The 14,990-nt window shown below is 44.7% G+C and overlaps 1 protein-coding gene across 1 annotated transcript in view; it reads left to right on the forward strand.

The window, feature by feature from the left end:
• The window catches only part of B4GALNT4 (beta-1,4-N-acetyl-galactosaminyltransferase 4), a 188,033-nt gene that overhangs the window by 139,948 nt on the left and 33,095 nt on the right, over positions 1-14,990 (forward strand). The window contains exons 6-7 of the mRNA XM_048483594.1: positions 1,698-1,798; positions 5,667-5,734. Coding sequence (XP_048339551.1) covers positions 1,698-1,798; positions 5,667-5,734 — 169 coding nt within the window. The remainder of the gene's footprint in view (positions 1-1,697; positions 1,799-5,666; positions 5,735-14,990) is intronic.

A 14,990-nucleotide genomic window follows, 5' to 3' on the forward strand; every position in this document is an offset into this window, starting at 1 on the left:
TCAACCCCATGAACTCTAAAATATTAATTTAATTTAAAACAGCGATTGCTACATTAAATTGGCGTCCCGCGAAAACCTTACTTTAAAAATCCTCCTAGCAAGGGAAGAGGGGGGCATGGTGGGTCCCAGAAATGTAAAGGGGCCCTCACAGGAGAACAGAGGGGGGCACAATTCAGCGACTGGTCTCTCCAAAGGCTCGGTGGAACAACTCAGTCGTACAGGCCCTGCGGAAATCGCCAAGATCCCGCGGGGGGGCCTGGACAGCTGGAGGGAGAGTGTTCCACCAGGCCAGGGCCAGAGCCATAAAGGCCCTGGCCTGAGTGGAGGCCAGTCACATCATCGAGGGGCCAGGGACTTCCAGTAGATTGGCCTCTGCCGAATGCAGAGGCCGAGTAGGGACATGTGGGGTAATGCGGTCCCAAAGGTATGAAGGTCCCAGGCCGTGTAAGGCCTTAAGGTCAACACCCACACCTTGAAAATGATTCGGAATTCAACTGGAAGCCAATGCAGGCAGCGCAGCACAGGCTGAATGTGATCTCGAAAGGTGCCCCCTGTAAGCAGGCGAGCCGCCGCATGTTGGACCAGTTTTAACTTCCGGATCAGACGCAAGGGAAGGCCTGCGTAGAGCGAGTTACAATAGTCTAGCCTGGAGGTGACCGTTGCATGGATCACAGTGGCTAGGTCCGCATGAGAGAGGAATGACCCAGGTCAGCTCTGGATGACCCAGGTCAGATCTCAAGCTGAGCAGCATCAGCCCTGGTTGGTATTTGGATGGGAGACTACCAAGAAAGTCCAGGGTCATTACACAGGAAATAAAAAACCACCTCTGAACTCCCCTTGTCTAGAAACCCCTATGGGGTTACTCTGTAAGTCAGCTGTGACTTGACTCACAATAGGTCTTGATGGCACTTTCCACCATCGTCAACCTTGTCTACAAAAACTATGCTTTAAGAGCAGACTTATATGCCTGCCTGGCACTTCTGGAAGGAAGGTAAAAACTTCCTGACAGCAAGAGCTGTTCGACAGTGGAATGCACTACCTCGGAGCGTGGTGGAGTCTCCTTCTTTGGAGGTTCTTAAAGAGAGGCTGGATGGCCATCTGTCAGGAGTGCTTTGATTATGTGTTCCTGGGGGTGTTGGACTTGATGGCCATTGGGGTCTCTTCCAACTCTATGATTCTTTGTGGGAGTTCCTTTTATTTTCCTCAGGTGAAATCATCTATGCCTTTCCAGAAAATTCAGTATGGATGCCCATTCCCCTAGTCACTCAAAATTAGGAGTTGTTAGGGAACTGTGGAGAGATCCTGCCTCTACCCGAACTGTCTGTATAGCACATGTTGCTCTTTACTGCCCTCCCCATGTCAAGAGACCTATCTGCATTCAGAAGCACTCCAATAGACTTCCCCTGTCTGGATTGGCTATATAAAGGAAATCCATAGCTCAGGTTTGACTTACACTCTTCTAAGCCCATTGACTTCAAAGATAGGATGTAACTCTGGTTAGGATTGCACTTTCAGTCTCCTTTCCTTCCTTTTTAAGGTAATCAGAGCTGAGTCTGAGAGCAGTTGCATCTGGAACATTCAATGGAGTTACTTTAATAGGCACATCCAACACAGTCAACTTAGGAAGCACATGTTACACCCACTTAAATTTCCCTTGCTACTACAGTCTGCCTAACCAATTTCATTTTATTTTGCAGGGGATTTCCAATTTTCTGTAGCTTCAGATGATAACTCTGAATTCTGGCTCAGCTCTGATGACAGTCCTGCCAATGCACGTCTGGTGGCATTTGTTGGCAAGGTGGGCATTGATGTTCATTTTTTCTTGACTCCTGATATTGTCATGCCATAAAAAACCCAAACTAGATTTGGTATCAGACATGAGTCAGGCCAGGATTTCCTTGACCCAACTATATTCTTTTTTTACAGTCAGATTTGACATGGGGGAACAAATATTCCCAAGCATGCTGGGAACTGATTTGGTTTAGGAGGAGGGACTTCAATTATGTGTGACTGCACAAAGGGGCAGTTGGCCCCCTTGTACCTTTTCCAAGTCAGGAAAATTATGCATCAGGGCAGAATGAAACCCATCCCCACATATTATGTGACCAAACCTCTGACTCATGTTAGACATTCTGGATCTAAAAGGAAAACCCATATGGCTTCATAGCATCTTTCCACAGCATCTCTCCATGTGTATCTTTCCAGGCATTTCTATTCTCAGCATTCTTACAGGGAGTAGCATCTGGCACCATCTCCCAGGTTTCTTGCTGGAATAGTTAAATGTAAATGCAACCAGTTGTGTTGCCACTGGGAGCTGTACAAACCATGAGCCAACTCAGCTGTGAGGTTAGGCAGAGAGGTTCCAAGAGTGTCATGACTTCTTGTAACCCTGACACTGTCGCAGCTGCTCCTGACTCAGATGGAGAAGAAGAGGATGAGCCATTGTTTATGAGCCATTGTTGCCAGCTGCTGACCCTCTTGCTCTTGGTAGAACCAAAATTGACACTGACAGGTCAAAACAAACAAGCAGCTCAGAACTTGGTGATCTGATGCCTCTAACTCCTCTTGACTCTGGACCCTCAGAACCAGCCGGTGTCTCCAGTCCACCAGACATTCCCCCATCATTAGAAAGGAGGTGCAGGTGCATGCATACTGTCTTGGAAATCCCTCTGGCTTGGACTCTCTCTGCTTCTTTGGCTTGACCAGACTGTTTGACCATGTCTTGCAACTGATCCTTCTCCACTGACCAACACCTGGAGCATAGCCCATGACAAAGAGCTTTAAGCAAGGCAAGCAACTGGCAGTTGCTTCCACACTGACTGAAGCCTTTCTTCAGCCTTCAGTTTCCCTACAGGTGTTGCTGGGTCCCTCGTTAGACTTCTCCTCATAAACTGAGTTACTTCCCCTACTCATGAGGAGTACTGGAATCCCGATCCCTTGGTGACTTGTCTTTCCAAGCATTTCTTTAGCAGAGGGAGGCCTCAAGCTGCCAAGCATATTCTCCCTTCTGGTCCATGCCTCAGCTCTTTGCCCCCTGTGTTTTTAGGATGTTTCAGGAGACTGGTTGTGGGAGGGTCCATGCTGGGACCTGAGGGCCCTGATAGCTCAGGGGGCAATGCCAGTGGTGGCTAGGGTCCCTTTGGGGGAGTTTGTCTCGCTGGAAGGATCTGCTAAAGTGGGACTGGGGGCAGGATGTTCTGATCCTCCAAGGACTTCTACTCCAGATTTGACTCTAATAGCACCTTAGAGAACAATAAGATTTGGGGGATATGAGCTTTTGAGAATCTGATGAAGGGAGCTTTGACTCTTGAAAGCTTATACTCTCCAAATCGTGATGGTTTGGAAAGTGCTACTTGCCTCAAATCTAGCTATTGCTGAATATTTTCCATTTACAGCAGAAAAGAGTTGCAGCTATCTAGTCACAGTAACCATACTATAGGACAAAGTGTATATTCATTAATTCATTTTTAGAGGATCTCTCAGCATATTCTGGTTTGTTGTAGCAGCATTTCTTACAAAACTGATACGAGCTGCTGATAAGATTATTAGGAAACATCAGTTATTAGTTTGTAGTACTAGGTATAAAAGCTAGAAATTGGAAGAAATTGGAAGATGAGAAACAAAGATTACAAAGTAACGTGAAGATAACCAGAAATAGTATCAGAAGTTATTCACCCTCAGAAGTAAGTGTGGCTGTTACTGCTAAGGGCTTTTTCACAGTTCATATATACAGGGAATAATGCTTGACTTTTGCTAATAAGTCAGATTGGTGTACAGATGTTACATACAGACCAGGGAGACCTTGGTTCAGATCCTTGCTTAAGATGAAGCTCACTCTTTGACCTTAGGCTGGTTGTGCACTAAGCCTATCATAGCCTTCATAGTTTTTTAAAGTGAAAAATAGCCTTCTTCCACAGTAGATTGCCTTTGTATGCTAAGTTGCATGCGTATCATGTTCTGGCAACGTCAAAACCATCTGTTCATCATGGTGATTTGAAGCATTTTGAATTACTGTCTGATAGATGTAGATAAGGTGCTTGGGATTATAAAGGCCACCACTTGCAAATTAGATCTTTGCCTGCCTTGGTTGATTAAATCTTGTCAAGAAGAGTTGAGAGTACCTCCTTCTACAATAATTAGCACATGTCCGTTAGACAATTTCCCTCAGGCAGTCAAGGAAGCAGTGCTTAGGGTACTGTTGAAAAACTGCTCTGGACAAAGAAGGATCTCGCTAATTATTGGTCAGTCTCCAACCTTTATTTTTGGGCAAGATACTAAGCATGAGCAATCAGGCATTTTTTTAGTGACAGTTCTTTCCTTCAGCTATTGCAAACTGGCTTCAGACCTGGTTATGTGGTAGAGACCACTTTAGTCTCACTGGACACTCTACCTCTGGAGATTCACAATGGTAATTTGTCCTTGTTGATTTCATGAGATCTTCCTGCATCTAATCATTTCATCTTATTGGACCCTAGAGATTACTGGTTCTTAATGTTTTAATTTACTGCCACCCCTGCACACTCAGCATTATCATAAAATGCTCCCAAGCCACAGGGAAAACATTATGAGAAAAAAGCAGTACTTCAGCCAAGAAAACTTTATGTATATGGGTATGTTTATGATATCTTAATGAAATCACATATCTCAGGTGTACGTTTTGTGTCCTGAACCATTGTCTGGGTGCCGCGGTCAAATGAATGCACAAGCTAAATGAACAAGCTAAAAAATAATCCATAAAGAACAGAGAAGATACAGGTAGAAGGATGATGTTCTGGATGGGACTGACCAACCAGTTCTGAAAGGAGTATGTTTGATGTCAGGTGAAGAGTTTGGAAGTATTCTAAGACCCAGTCTTACTGTGAGAGAAGCTGATTGGCACAGCTGCTGAGAATGTCATCTGTTGTTTACATCAAATTTACAGATTGTCTTCCCCTCTAGATTAACCTGACTTAGCCATATTGATCCATGCTTCTGTAACATCCATCCTGATGTAAAATTCTTCATGTTTTGCTGCCCTTGAAGACAAATTTAAGGAAGTTTCATTTAGTGAAACATTGAACTTTATACCTCATTAGCTTCCAGTTTGTTTTTTTGGATTCAGTTCAGCAAGTTGGCTTTTACCAAGAAAGTTCTTCATAATCTGGGGCCTCCTCATCTGAAAGGCTGCCTCTTCCAATTGATTCACACACCAAGTTAAGTCTCTTCCTCAAGCCTTGCTATTTGTAACCTCTGTTTCCATAATGTGTACATTTACTGCAAGAGCAGTTACCTTTTCAGTAAGTGTCCAAATGCTGAGGAATGCACAGTCAAAACATGCAGGAAGGGAATTTGTTGCTAATATTCTGCAGACTTTGCAAAACATTTATGCTTCCCAAGCCTTTTGATGAGGCATCAGGATTCCTTTAACTTGTTTTTTAGATTGATTGTAGTTATTTGAAGCTCTACCTATGTGCTTGAATTTCTATATTTTTATGTGACTTTTGCAACCTACTTAGAACGTTGGAGAAGATGCAATATCCATCCTTAATAAATAAATAAAAATAAAACTCTGATTATATTCTCAAAATGATCCTTTTCTGATGAACACTGAGCAGCACCATTTTGGATTTTCTTTCTGCCGAGTTTGACACTCACATTTGCATGCTTTCTTTTTTCCCCCCCTGTAGATGGGTTCTGAGTGGACTGCCCCAGGAGAGTTCACAAAATTCAGCTCACAGGTTTCCAAGCCTGTTCAGTAAGTGTTGCCCTTGTGTAATCCCACTCTTTATGACAACTCAGCTTGTTTCCTTTCCAGTTTTTCTTATACCATAGCAGGCATGGCTTATGAAGAAACTTGTCAAGTACAGTACTGGGAAATGTTTGGACAAAACTTCCAGCATTTGACTGTGGAAGAAAATTTCTTATGTTAAGTATGCAGTTGTCAGATATTTGAACAATAAATAATTGGAGTGATTTAGCCAATTTCTGCTCATACTTTCTCATCATCCCCTCCGTAATTAAATTATGAAAATAACTGCCATAAGATGTAGCTGCTTCTAGCTTAGATGGTTTTAAGAGGGGATTTGACAATTCATGGAGGAAGGGAGGAGTTTGGTATATCTTTTAAAATAAAGGGGTGTTTGAAATAAAGTTTTAAAACATCCTCCTGATCATCGGGGGGGGGGGGGGAGAGGTAGAGCAGGGGAGGTAGGGTGGAGCCAAAAAGAGACCCTGCTTGCACCGTTCCTTGGAAATACTCTCTCTGTTATTATTATATCGAAATATCAATATCTCAGTATGAGCATTTAGAGAAGCAGGAAGGAGCTGGCAACATGGAAGGGGAAAGCATGGAAGGCAGGGTGAGGGAGTGGGAAGGGTGGAGGTAGTAGACTGGCCGAGGGTGGAAGTAAAAGCTGTGCTCATTGGCAAATCTGCCCGCTCTGGTAGCAAAGCAAATTATAAGACACACTGTAAGTGTTTTCACTTGCTGTGGAGAGAATGGAAAATGAAAGTGGGGCTCAAGGTACAAGAAATCTTGCCATGACACACATTTGCTCCCATCACACAACAGAGACCTTGTGCATAATTGGCCAGACACTTTATGTTCGGAGATAGTAATTAAGGGGTGGAGATGGGGACTCTTACTTTCAGCTTCCAGAGGCATCTGTTTGGTCACCATTGGAAACAGTGCTGAACTAGATTGACCTCCAGAAAGAGTGCCATATTTTTATGCTCCGCAAAGAATTTTAAAAAGAATTGCATACAATGTTATGTTTCATTATAAGAGATATTTAAAAAGTAAGGCAGTTGCCTTAATACACAAGGCTTGCCCACTCTTAAACCTGCACAAGTTAGTCTAACAACATTTTATCTGCAGGGATGTACTGCCCACGAAGACATGTGGGGGCAAATGTCCCTGGGCAGAGGCCAATTAGTCATGTGGGGGGCAGAAAATCACCCCACACCCCTCCTCCTTTCCCCCGACGGCTTCCCCTCGCCCATGGTGGCAGCAGCCCAGCCGGGAAAGGCTCCTGTCTGGCCTCTGCCTGGGTGTCCCAGATGCCTCTGGGCGTGCTGCCGCATTTGCTGCTGCTGCAGGGCGGCATCTTTGGAGTGGGAGTGACGAGGCAGAGCTAGAGGAGGAGCTTCCTTGGCGGCCAGACCCCCCAAGCCGCTGCCCTGCTCATCGCTGCTTGCCTGGCGCCACCCACACCAGGCCTGGAGAGCAGAAGCACCGTCATGCTCAGCGCCACCAAGTGTGCCAAGAACCCCCAGAGCCGCTGCAGCCAGCCAAGGACCAGGTAGCCTGAGGGAGCACCTGGCATGCTGGAACTTTGGCCTTCTGCTACAAGCTGCTGTTACAGTCTGGAAAAGGGCCTGGTGTGGCTTGTCGCCGGCAGCGACACCCACCTGCTTGGGGAGAGGATGGGGCGGGACTCGGCACCTGGCGGTTCTTTGCTCCAGAGAAGAAGGTGAGCCAGGCGTTCAGGCCTGCTGCTCACCTTCGGTGGCAGGCAGTGGAGCTGGCCCCCTGAAAAACAGATGCTGTCCTCCTTAGCACTGTGTATGGAGCTGAAACCCAGCAACAGTTTTCAGCCGTGAAACAGAGTAATTTTTATTTCTTTAACACATTCCTATCCCATTGTTTCTCAACAATGTTACTCCACTGGGTTTTGGGGGGGGGGGCAAACTCAGTTCTTGCCCCAGGCTCCATTTTCTATCGATACGCCACTGTTTATCTGTTTAGAGAATTTCACTGGCAGTTCATGATCCTATATCCCATTGTTATTCTTTCAATAGTAAAGGGCAGCTAGAAGGGCAGGGACACAGCATGAAGATTTGCCTTTTCCCACCTATGCCATTTTCCAATAGAATTTCCTTTCTTCTTCTCCCCAACTACTACAAGTCGCAGGTGAAAAAAAGCATACCTGCATTTTTTTCCTTACCTGTAAATGGAGGGGTGAAATAAAATGAGTTTCTAGGAGAAAACAGCATGGGAGGAAGTGTACCACAACCCTGATCGAAGGGTGCCCCCCTTTCAACATAGTGACAATTTAATACTTTTTTAAAAATTGTAGATCCAGTCACAGGTCTCCTTCTCTTGAGACCTAACAATAAGTTTCTGTGCCAACTCTTTCACTATGTCTCATATCATTAAAATAGTTTCTGAAATACTACAAAAAATGAGGCAGCCAGAAATTCTTCTTGGATACAGAAGAGTCGCAATGTGACACTGTTTCCTTAATAGCACTATGCTAATTTGCAAAAGACTTTAGAAACTTTATTGAGTGGCCTGTTAGAAAAACTCTTTGACACAGGCTACTATTTTGGGGTTAATAACTAAGGCTGAAAGACTGTGAACCGTGCAATTACTTCATGGCAGAGAGTGATGTCAATTCTGGAATCTTCCCCATGCAAAGTCAGTGTTATCCTTTGGGTCTCTTAATACATTTCCTAAGGTGGGAAAATTGATTATTGATTCTGTGCAACTTTGCTCCTTTGTTAGCATTTTCCCCTCTCCTCATTTTGGCCTCTTTTCTGTACTTTCCATCCAATATTTCATCCTCATTCTGTTTCTTTTTTCCCAGCCTTGTCAGTTTAAACCTACTTTCTGTCTAGCTCTGGAACCTGTCAGTTCCTGCTTCCTCTGTTTTGCTTTCTTTTTGACACAGCTATGGATGAAGCTGGCAGCTTTTTTCTGGGCCTGTTGTTGCCTGCTCCATCAGTTCACTGTCAAGTAGGACTTTCCTTGGTGCTTTAAAGAGGTGTTCTTTTTCTCCGTGTCTTTACAGTGAATTTTGTATTCAGTATTATGGAGCTGTAATACGTTGTGGACTTTGTTCCTGTGCAGTGAATGACTGTGTTTGGTCAGTGCTCTTTTTACACACAGAGACCCTTTGTCCTCTACCAGCAAAGGGGACTTATTTGGCACATGTTGTAAGCTGAGTTCATAATGGTAGTACTCAGGCAAATGGCACTCAAGGGTTATGAACCTCTTTCTTCCTGGTGGTTGACCGTTATCTCTTGTCAGATGTCCTTTATAACTATACTTATGCCCCTTGTGGCTTAGCCTCATGTCTCTCTGTGATATATCCTGTGCTGTGCCCTTGGTCTGGCAGAAGAACAAATGTGAAGAACAAGGGCGCGGCAGAGCTTTCTTGCTGGGGTCAGGACATGGAGTTCTGAAATAATAGTGAAGATGCATTCTGAATACTTATTGATTTCCCCAGCTGCTGAAAGAAAGAAGTAAGGGAAGCCATCCAAATGCAGAAAGGAATATGAATGGACAAACACCTGCCTGGAGAATGGAGAGACCCAAACCAAGTCTGATTACTGGACATGCTGGCAGATTCCCAGTATTCCTGTGCCCAAGCAGAGATAACGAATGTGTTTTTATTTTCTCACAGTCTTTCAGTATGAGGATGCCGCTAAACCAGTGAAGGAGGCTGTAAAAAAAAACAACCAGCACATGCTGGGAAATGTTGATTTTTTCCCGCAGAAATATTCAACAGCTTAATAAAGAAAGCCAACAGTTCTATACCATGCACCTCTGTAGCAGTTAGAAACCCAGAGGGTTAGATCTTACCAGTTATATGCCCACAGAGGAGGATCAGTTCCCACCTCCTCCTAGAAGCCCCTTAAAAGCTAATGCTGTGGATCATGAAACATACATGAATAAGAAGCCACAGAGGCTGAAATAAGAATGGAATCAGACCAGATCTACCCTTCTCTGCTATTCTGTCAGGGAGAACAGCAAACTACAACCCAGGCTGAATCTGCAGGTAATTTTCCATTTCAGCGCTCAAAAGCCTATAGTTAAACTATTTTTCACGCAGGTTTGTTTAAATCTGGCAGCATAAAAGCCTAATGTGGTGTGTTGGAATTGATGCAGTCAAACCTCACTTGCTTTGTTCTACTGAACAGCCATAAATGTTTGTTGCAGGTTCCCAAACAATTTAGAGGCAGGATTGGATGGAGGATCAAAACAAATGAGAGGCTGAAGGATCCATGATCAGATACGATCAGATTTTCCCAGCCTTTTAAATTCAGTTACAGCTTTGCTGAATCCTCATTTAGGTTGGAGTTGCATGGAGAAAATGAGAGATTTAATATTTGCCACCTCTCACAGTATTAACCCTTTAAATAAAAAATATGGATAGTCATGATTGCTCTCTTTAAGAATCAGAAAAGCTGGCCCATGCAGAATGCTTACCTCCAGAGCCGTAGCAAGAAGGAACTGCGCCCGGGGCGTGTATGTGCCCTGCACCCCCACCATGCCCCCAAACGCCACCCCCCGCACCAACACATGCCCAGTGCATCACCCCCTATCCCCTTTGCACTATGCCACTGCTTACCTCAGGGCTCTTCACTGTACAGTGGGGTTGTGGTGGGTCTCATTGTGTTTCTCCATTTATACATGAGGAGGTACCCCAATGCCTACTGAACAGCTTGCCTGCTGAACTCTCATGGGTCTCTGCTTTTCCTGGTTCTCTTAACTCTGCTCATCAACTCACACTTAAAGGCACACAGTTGCAAATTTGCTGGCTTTGCTAAAGCCCTTTAAATTGCTGTTATATTGATCTTGCTGTTTTTGGAATTTTATCAATATTGAAGCCCCTTTCCAAAAATAACCTCCAAAGAAAGAAACAAAGCAATTGCTTGGCCAACTTCTGATGAAGAAGGGGACCATATCGTAGAACTAATGTTCTCTCCCCCCCCCCCTCAATTCCCACACACCGCCACACCCCTGCCGCTGCCATGGGAGGAGAGAGGCTTGTTATTTCAGTATTCCTGGATATTTTGATATTCCTATATTAGATCTATCATTATTTCGATAATATGGTATAAATGCTTGAAGTTGAAATAAAGTCTTACAAAGCCCTCCCAATCATTAGGGAGAAAAGAAGTACAGCAGGAGAGGTGGAACGGAGCCAAAAAACCCAAAGCAAAGAATAATGCAGGGCATTTCTTTCATCTTCCCTGCAAATCAGGAGAAAAGGTTACTCTTTGCCTGCTCTCTCAAACAGCGGATATTATGGGATCTGCTGCGTGAAGAAGCTCTGCCCCAAAAAGAATCTCCCTTCAACGCCTGGCAGACCATCAGTGTGTAATAAGCTGCTGTCATTCAGAGGAGGGAAGGGAGCTGTTCGTGTTGGCAGCAGAGAATAGGATTTACAATAATGGGTATAATTTATGGGTGGAAATGTACCAGCTGGAAATTAGGAAGAAATGTTTCATAGTAAGAGTAGCAGTAGAATTAGCTGCCTAATGTGGCGGTGAGCTTCCCCTCACTGGCAGTCTTCAAGCAGCGGCTGGATGAACACTAATCAGGGATGTTCTAGAACAGTGGTTCTCAACCTTCCTAATGCCGTGACCCTTTAATACAGTTCCTCATGTTGTGGTGACTCCCAACCCTAACATTTATCCATTTTACAGATGGAGAACACTGATGCAGAGAGACTTAGGCAACCCCTGTCCCAACCCCCAGGTTGAGAACCACTGTTCTAGAAGATTGATCCTGCATTGTTCAGGGGGTTGGAGTAGCTGGTCTGTATGACTCCTTCCAACTTTGTGATTTGATGATTCAACATTTTCCTTTAATGAGTTCATAACAGCAAAGGAGATCTCAGTTTCTGAAACTGCAAAGAGGGAAGGGTTACACGCCAACTACACTCCCCAAAAAGACGTAATCCAAATTGAGACTACGTGGCCTGTAATTTGCCTTTAAAGGCTAGTAGGGATCCATGAGCTCTTTTGTAATCAAAATACAGTCGTAGTGGGTTTGGCATCATCATTTTCCTTGGCAGATATTGGGATGTGAGGTGGAAGAAAGGGGAGGGCCTTATACAGTTCATTTCAGAGCATCACTAGCAGATTCAGAGGCAGAACTCTGCACCACTCTGTATCTTCATGGCTTGCAGGTTATTTAATTTGTTAAATGGGAATTTCATTCAATTCATTCTGGGTGTTTTCTTCCACTGTAAAGGGACATTTTCTGTTAAATTGTGGACACTCACACAAACACACTCATCCATGTCTCCCCAGTTTGATCTTAGAAGATTGTTAATTCAGAGCATAGATAAGCCTGTTAGAGAAATGTATGCTGGGAATGCAATTAATTTCAGACATTGCTCTTTTCCCCCCCAAGGTCATCAAAAGTTTAGTGACTAGAGGGAATTAAGTGCATGTTTCTAAGAGAGTGGGGACATTGCTGTGATAGAGGAGGACCATGCAGATAGAGAAGTGATGGCCAACTGGCATCCTATGTGCTACTTTCAAATCCCCAGGCTGTTCTCTTCAGGAATGTCTGGTTCCTTCTTGCACTGCAAAGAAAGAGGAGCAGTTTGCCTCAGCCTGTATAATAAACTTGGGTTTCCCAAGGTCTAGGAAAATGTGCTACTGCTATGCTGACTGGCTGCACCTTAGCTTTCTCAGCACTGAAATAGAGAAGCTGTGGCATTCTTCCTTCAGTGCTGGAAAAGCTGGGTCAGTTGGTCAGATCTGAAGGTACTTGCAACTCTCAGGCCCCTTCCGCACATGCAGAATAATGCACTTTCAATTCATTTCTAATGCACTTCGCAGGTCACTTTGCAGGTGGATTTTACTGTGCGGAATAGCAAAATCCACTTGCAAAGAATTGTGGAAGTGGATTGAAAGTGCATTATTCTGCATGTGCGGAAGGGGCCTCAGATGTGCTGCACTCAAGCTCAGCTGAAATTCAGCAGAGGAATGTTTCTGAAGCCTGCTTGTCAACGTTCTCAGCCCTGAAGAAAGGGATTCCTCAATAGCTGTTATAATACAAAGACCTCTCTGAGCTATTTCTTTGGCTACATTCTGACTTCATGCTTAACCAAAGTTAAGGGGAAATGCACATGAAGCTGACGTTGCTTCTGTATGACTTCTAAAGAAAGCATACCCAAGACTTTCAAGACTTCTGGCATCCTGTAGTCTACTATTTAAAAGCACTCAGTGTGGAGTATTAATGAATTCCAGATTCCCTTGTAGATGATTAGTTGTGGACAATTCATTGGGGTAATCTAATTAGAGAGCAAATGAAAGAAAGTGAGAGGGAAGGGCGGAGAGTGTTTTTGATGGCAAGAGCACTTTGAGTGCAATTCCACACATAGTTCCATGGACCAGTTGATCAGAGCCCAGCCAGCTGGGATAACAAGAGCTTGGTATTTGTCCCAGAGTTCCAAAGGAAAATTAGAAGTCCTTTTTCTTCCAACTGAACTACAGCTGAGCTGAGCTGACCATGGCGGCTCTGGTTTACATGCCCTGGTTTCACAAAGCAATGCACACTAATGGCAGGAGATTTTTTACAAGGACAGTTAGAGAGAGAGATCCAATTCACTGCTCAGTGAAATTATACTAAATGGTTACATAGGCCTGGTTTCACAGTATTCTTGGACCTGCCACAGTTCTGCTGCCCCCCAGCTGCTAGCCAGACATTAATGAAACAAGGCAAATGGAGGTGGGTTGCCAGTATGAGAACTCCACCGCTGAGGAGGTTTTAATCACCTCCATCTTGTAAAAGTTTTCAGATGTTTCTGCAAACTTGGGGGTGGTATTCCAAGTTTGCAGCAAAATCTGCTTTCTGTTTCCATGGCCCCAGTCCACAGATATAAGTTTCTGCAGATGGGGTTGTGTTGACTATTGTATGTATTGGCGTCTTTAAGTGTTGGATTGTTTGTTAAAAGAGATTGTGTTGGCCTTTCTGCTTTCTGCTCTAAAAGCACTGGCAGTAATTAGCTTTAGACACCCTACCTCAGACATCCTTAGACATAATCACCCAAGAATTAGAATGTGTGGCAATGATGCACTTCCCACCAGTGGGTGTGGAGGACTCATGAAGCAAGTCCTCCGCATGCCCATTGGTTGGACTCACACTCCAAACAGTTTCCTGCCCACCTTCCTGCTCCCTTCCCCACTGGGTCCACCAGCAACCTTCCCATTGCCCTACCATCCTCCCCTTGATCCACATTCCCCCACCTACTGTCGCCCACACACCCCAGATAAAGCCAAGCTCAACAGGGCATTGCTGGTAAGCCGCCAATGCCCGTCAGAAGCCCACTATTGTCCCACCCACCATCTTCTACCCCCCCAAATATGAAGCCTCCCCCACCCACCCTCTCCCAAGCCCTAAAGACCCACACTCACCTCCAATCAGCTGATCAGCACTGGGCTGCCGCGCCTGCAGCTGCCCCAGACCCCTCCCCCTCTGTACTACACTAACAGATCTAATAATGTGGGATTTACAGTCAGTTGCTGAAAGTCAGGGATGATTTCTGGTTTCTGTGGTCCTGTGTTCAGTTCCTGATGAGATTAAAGCAGTCTCTCTAAAAATTTAAAGGATTGTGTTTGCTGTAGGCCACTAGGAGCTCATATTTCCAGCAAGATTCAACATGGCCTTTGCCCTTGTGTTTATAGATCAGCAACTTCTTCTCTCCTTGGCTTTAAAGGCATTACTCTATTTAATCCACAGCTGCTGGATCCCTCCATGAGGTTGCATTAGCAAGCAGCAACAGTTTGGAGAGGAGGCGGCTGAGGGGGGATATGATTGAAGTCTACAAAATTATGCATGGGGTAGAAAATGTTGACAGAGAGAAATTTTTCTCTCTTTCTCACAATACTAGAACCAGGGAGCATTCATTGAAAATGCTGGGGGGAAGAATTAGGACTAATAAAAGGAAACACTTCTTCACGCAACGTGTGATTGGTGTTTGGAATATGCTGCCACAGGAGGTGGTAATGGCCACTAACCTGGATAGCTTTAAAAGGGGCTTGGACAGATTTATGGAGGAGAAGTCGATTTATGGCTACCAATCTTGATCCTCCTTGATCTGAGATTGCAAATGCCTTAACAGACCAGGTGATCGGGAGCAACAGCCGCAGAAGGCCATTGCGTTCACATCCTACATGTGAGCTCCCAAAGGCACCTGGTGGGCCACTGCGAGTAGCAGAGAGCTGGACTAGATGGACTTTGGTCTGATCCAGCTGGCTTGTTCTTA

The sequence above is a fragment of the Sphaerodactylus townsendi genome, linkage group LG02 (genome assembly GCF_021028975.2).
Source record: "Sphaerodactylus townsendi isolate TG3544 linkage group LG02, MPM_Stown_v2.3, whole genome shotgun sequence".
Classification (NCBI taxonomy): Eukaryota; Metazoa; Chordata; class Lepidosauria; order Squamata; family Sphaerodactylidae; genus Sphaerodactylus; species Sphaerodactylus townsendi.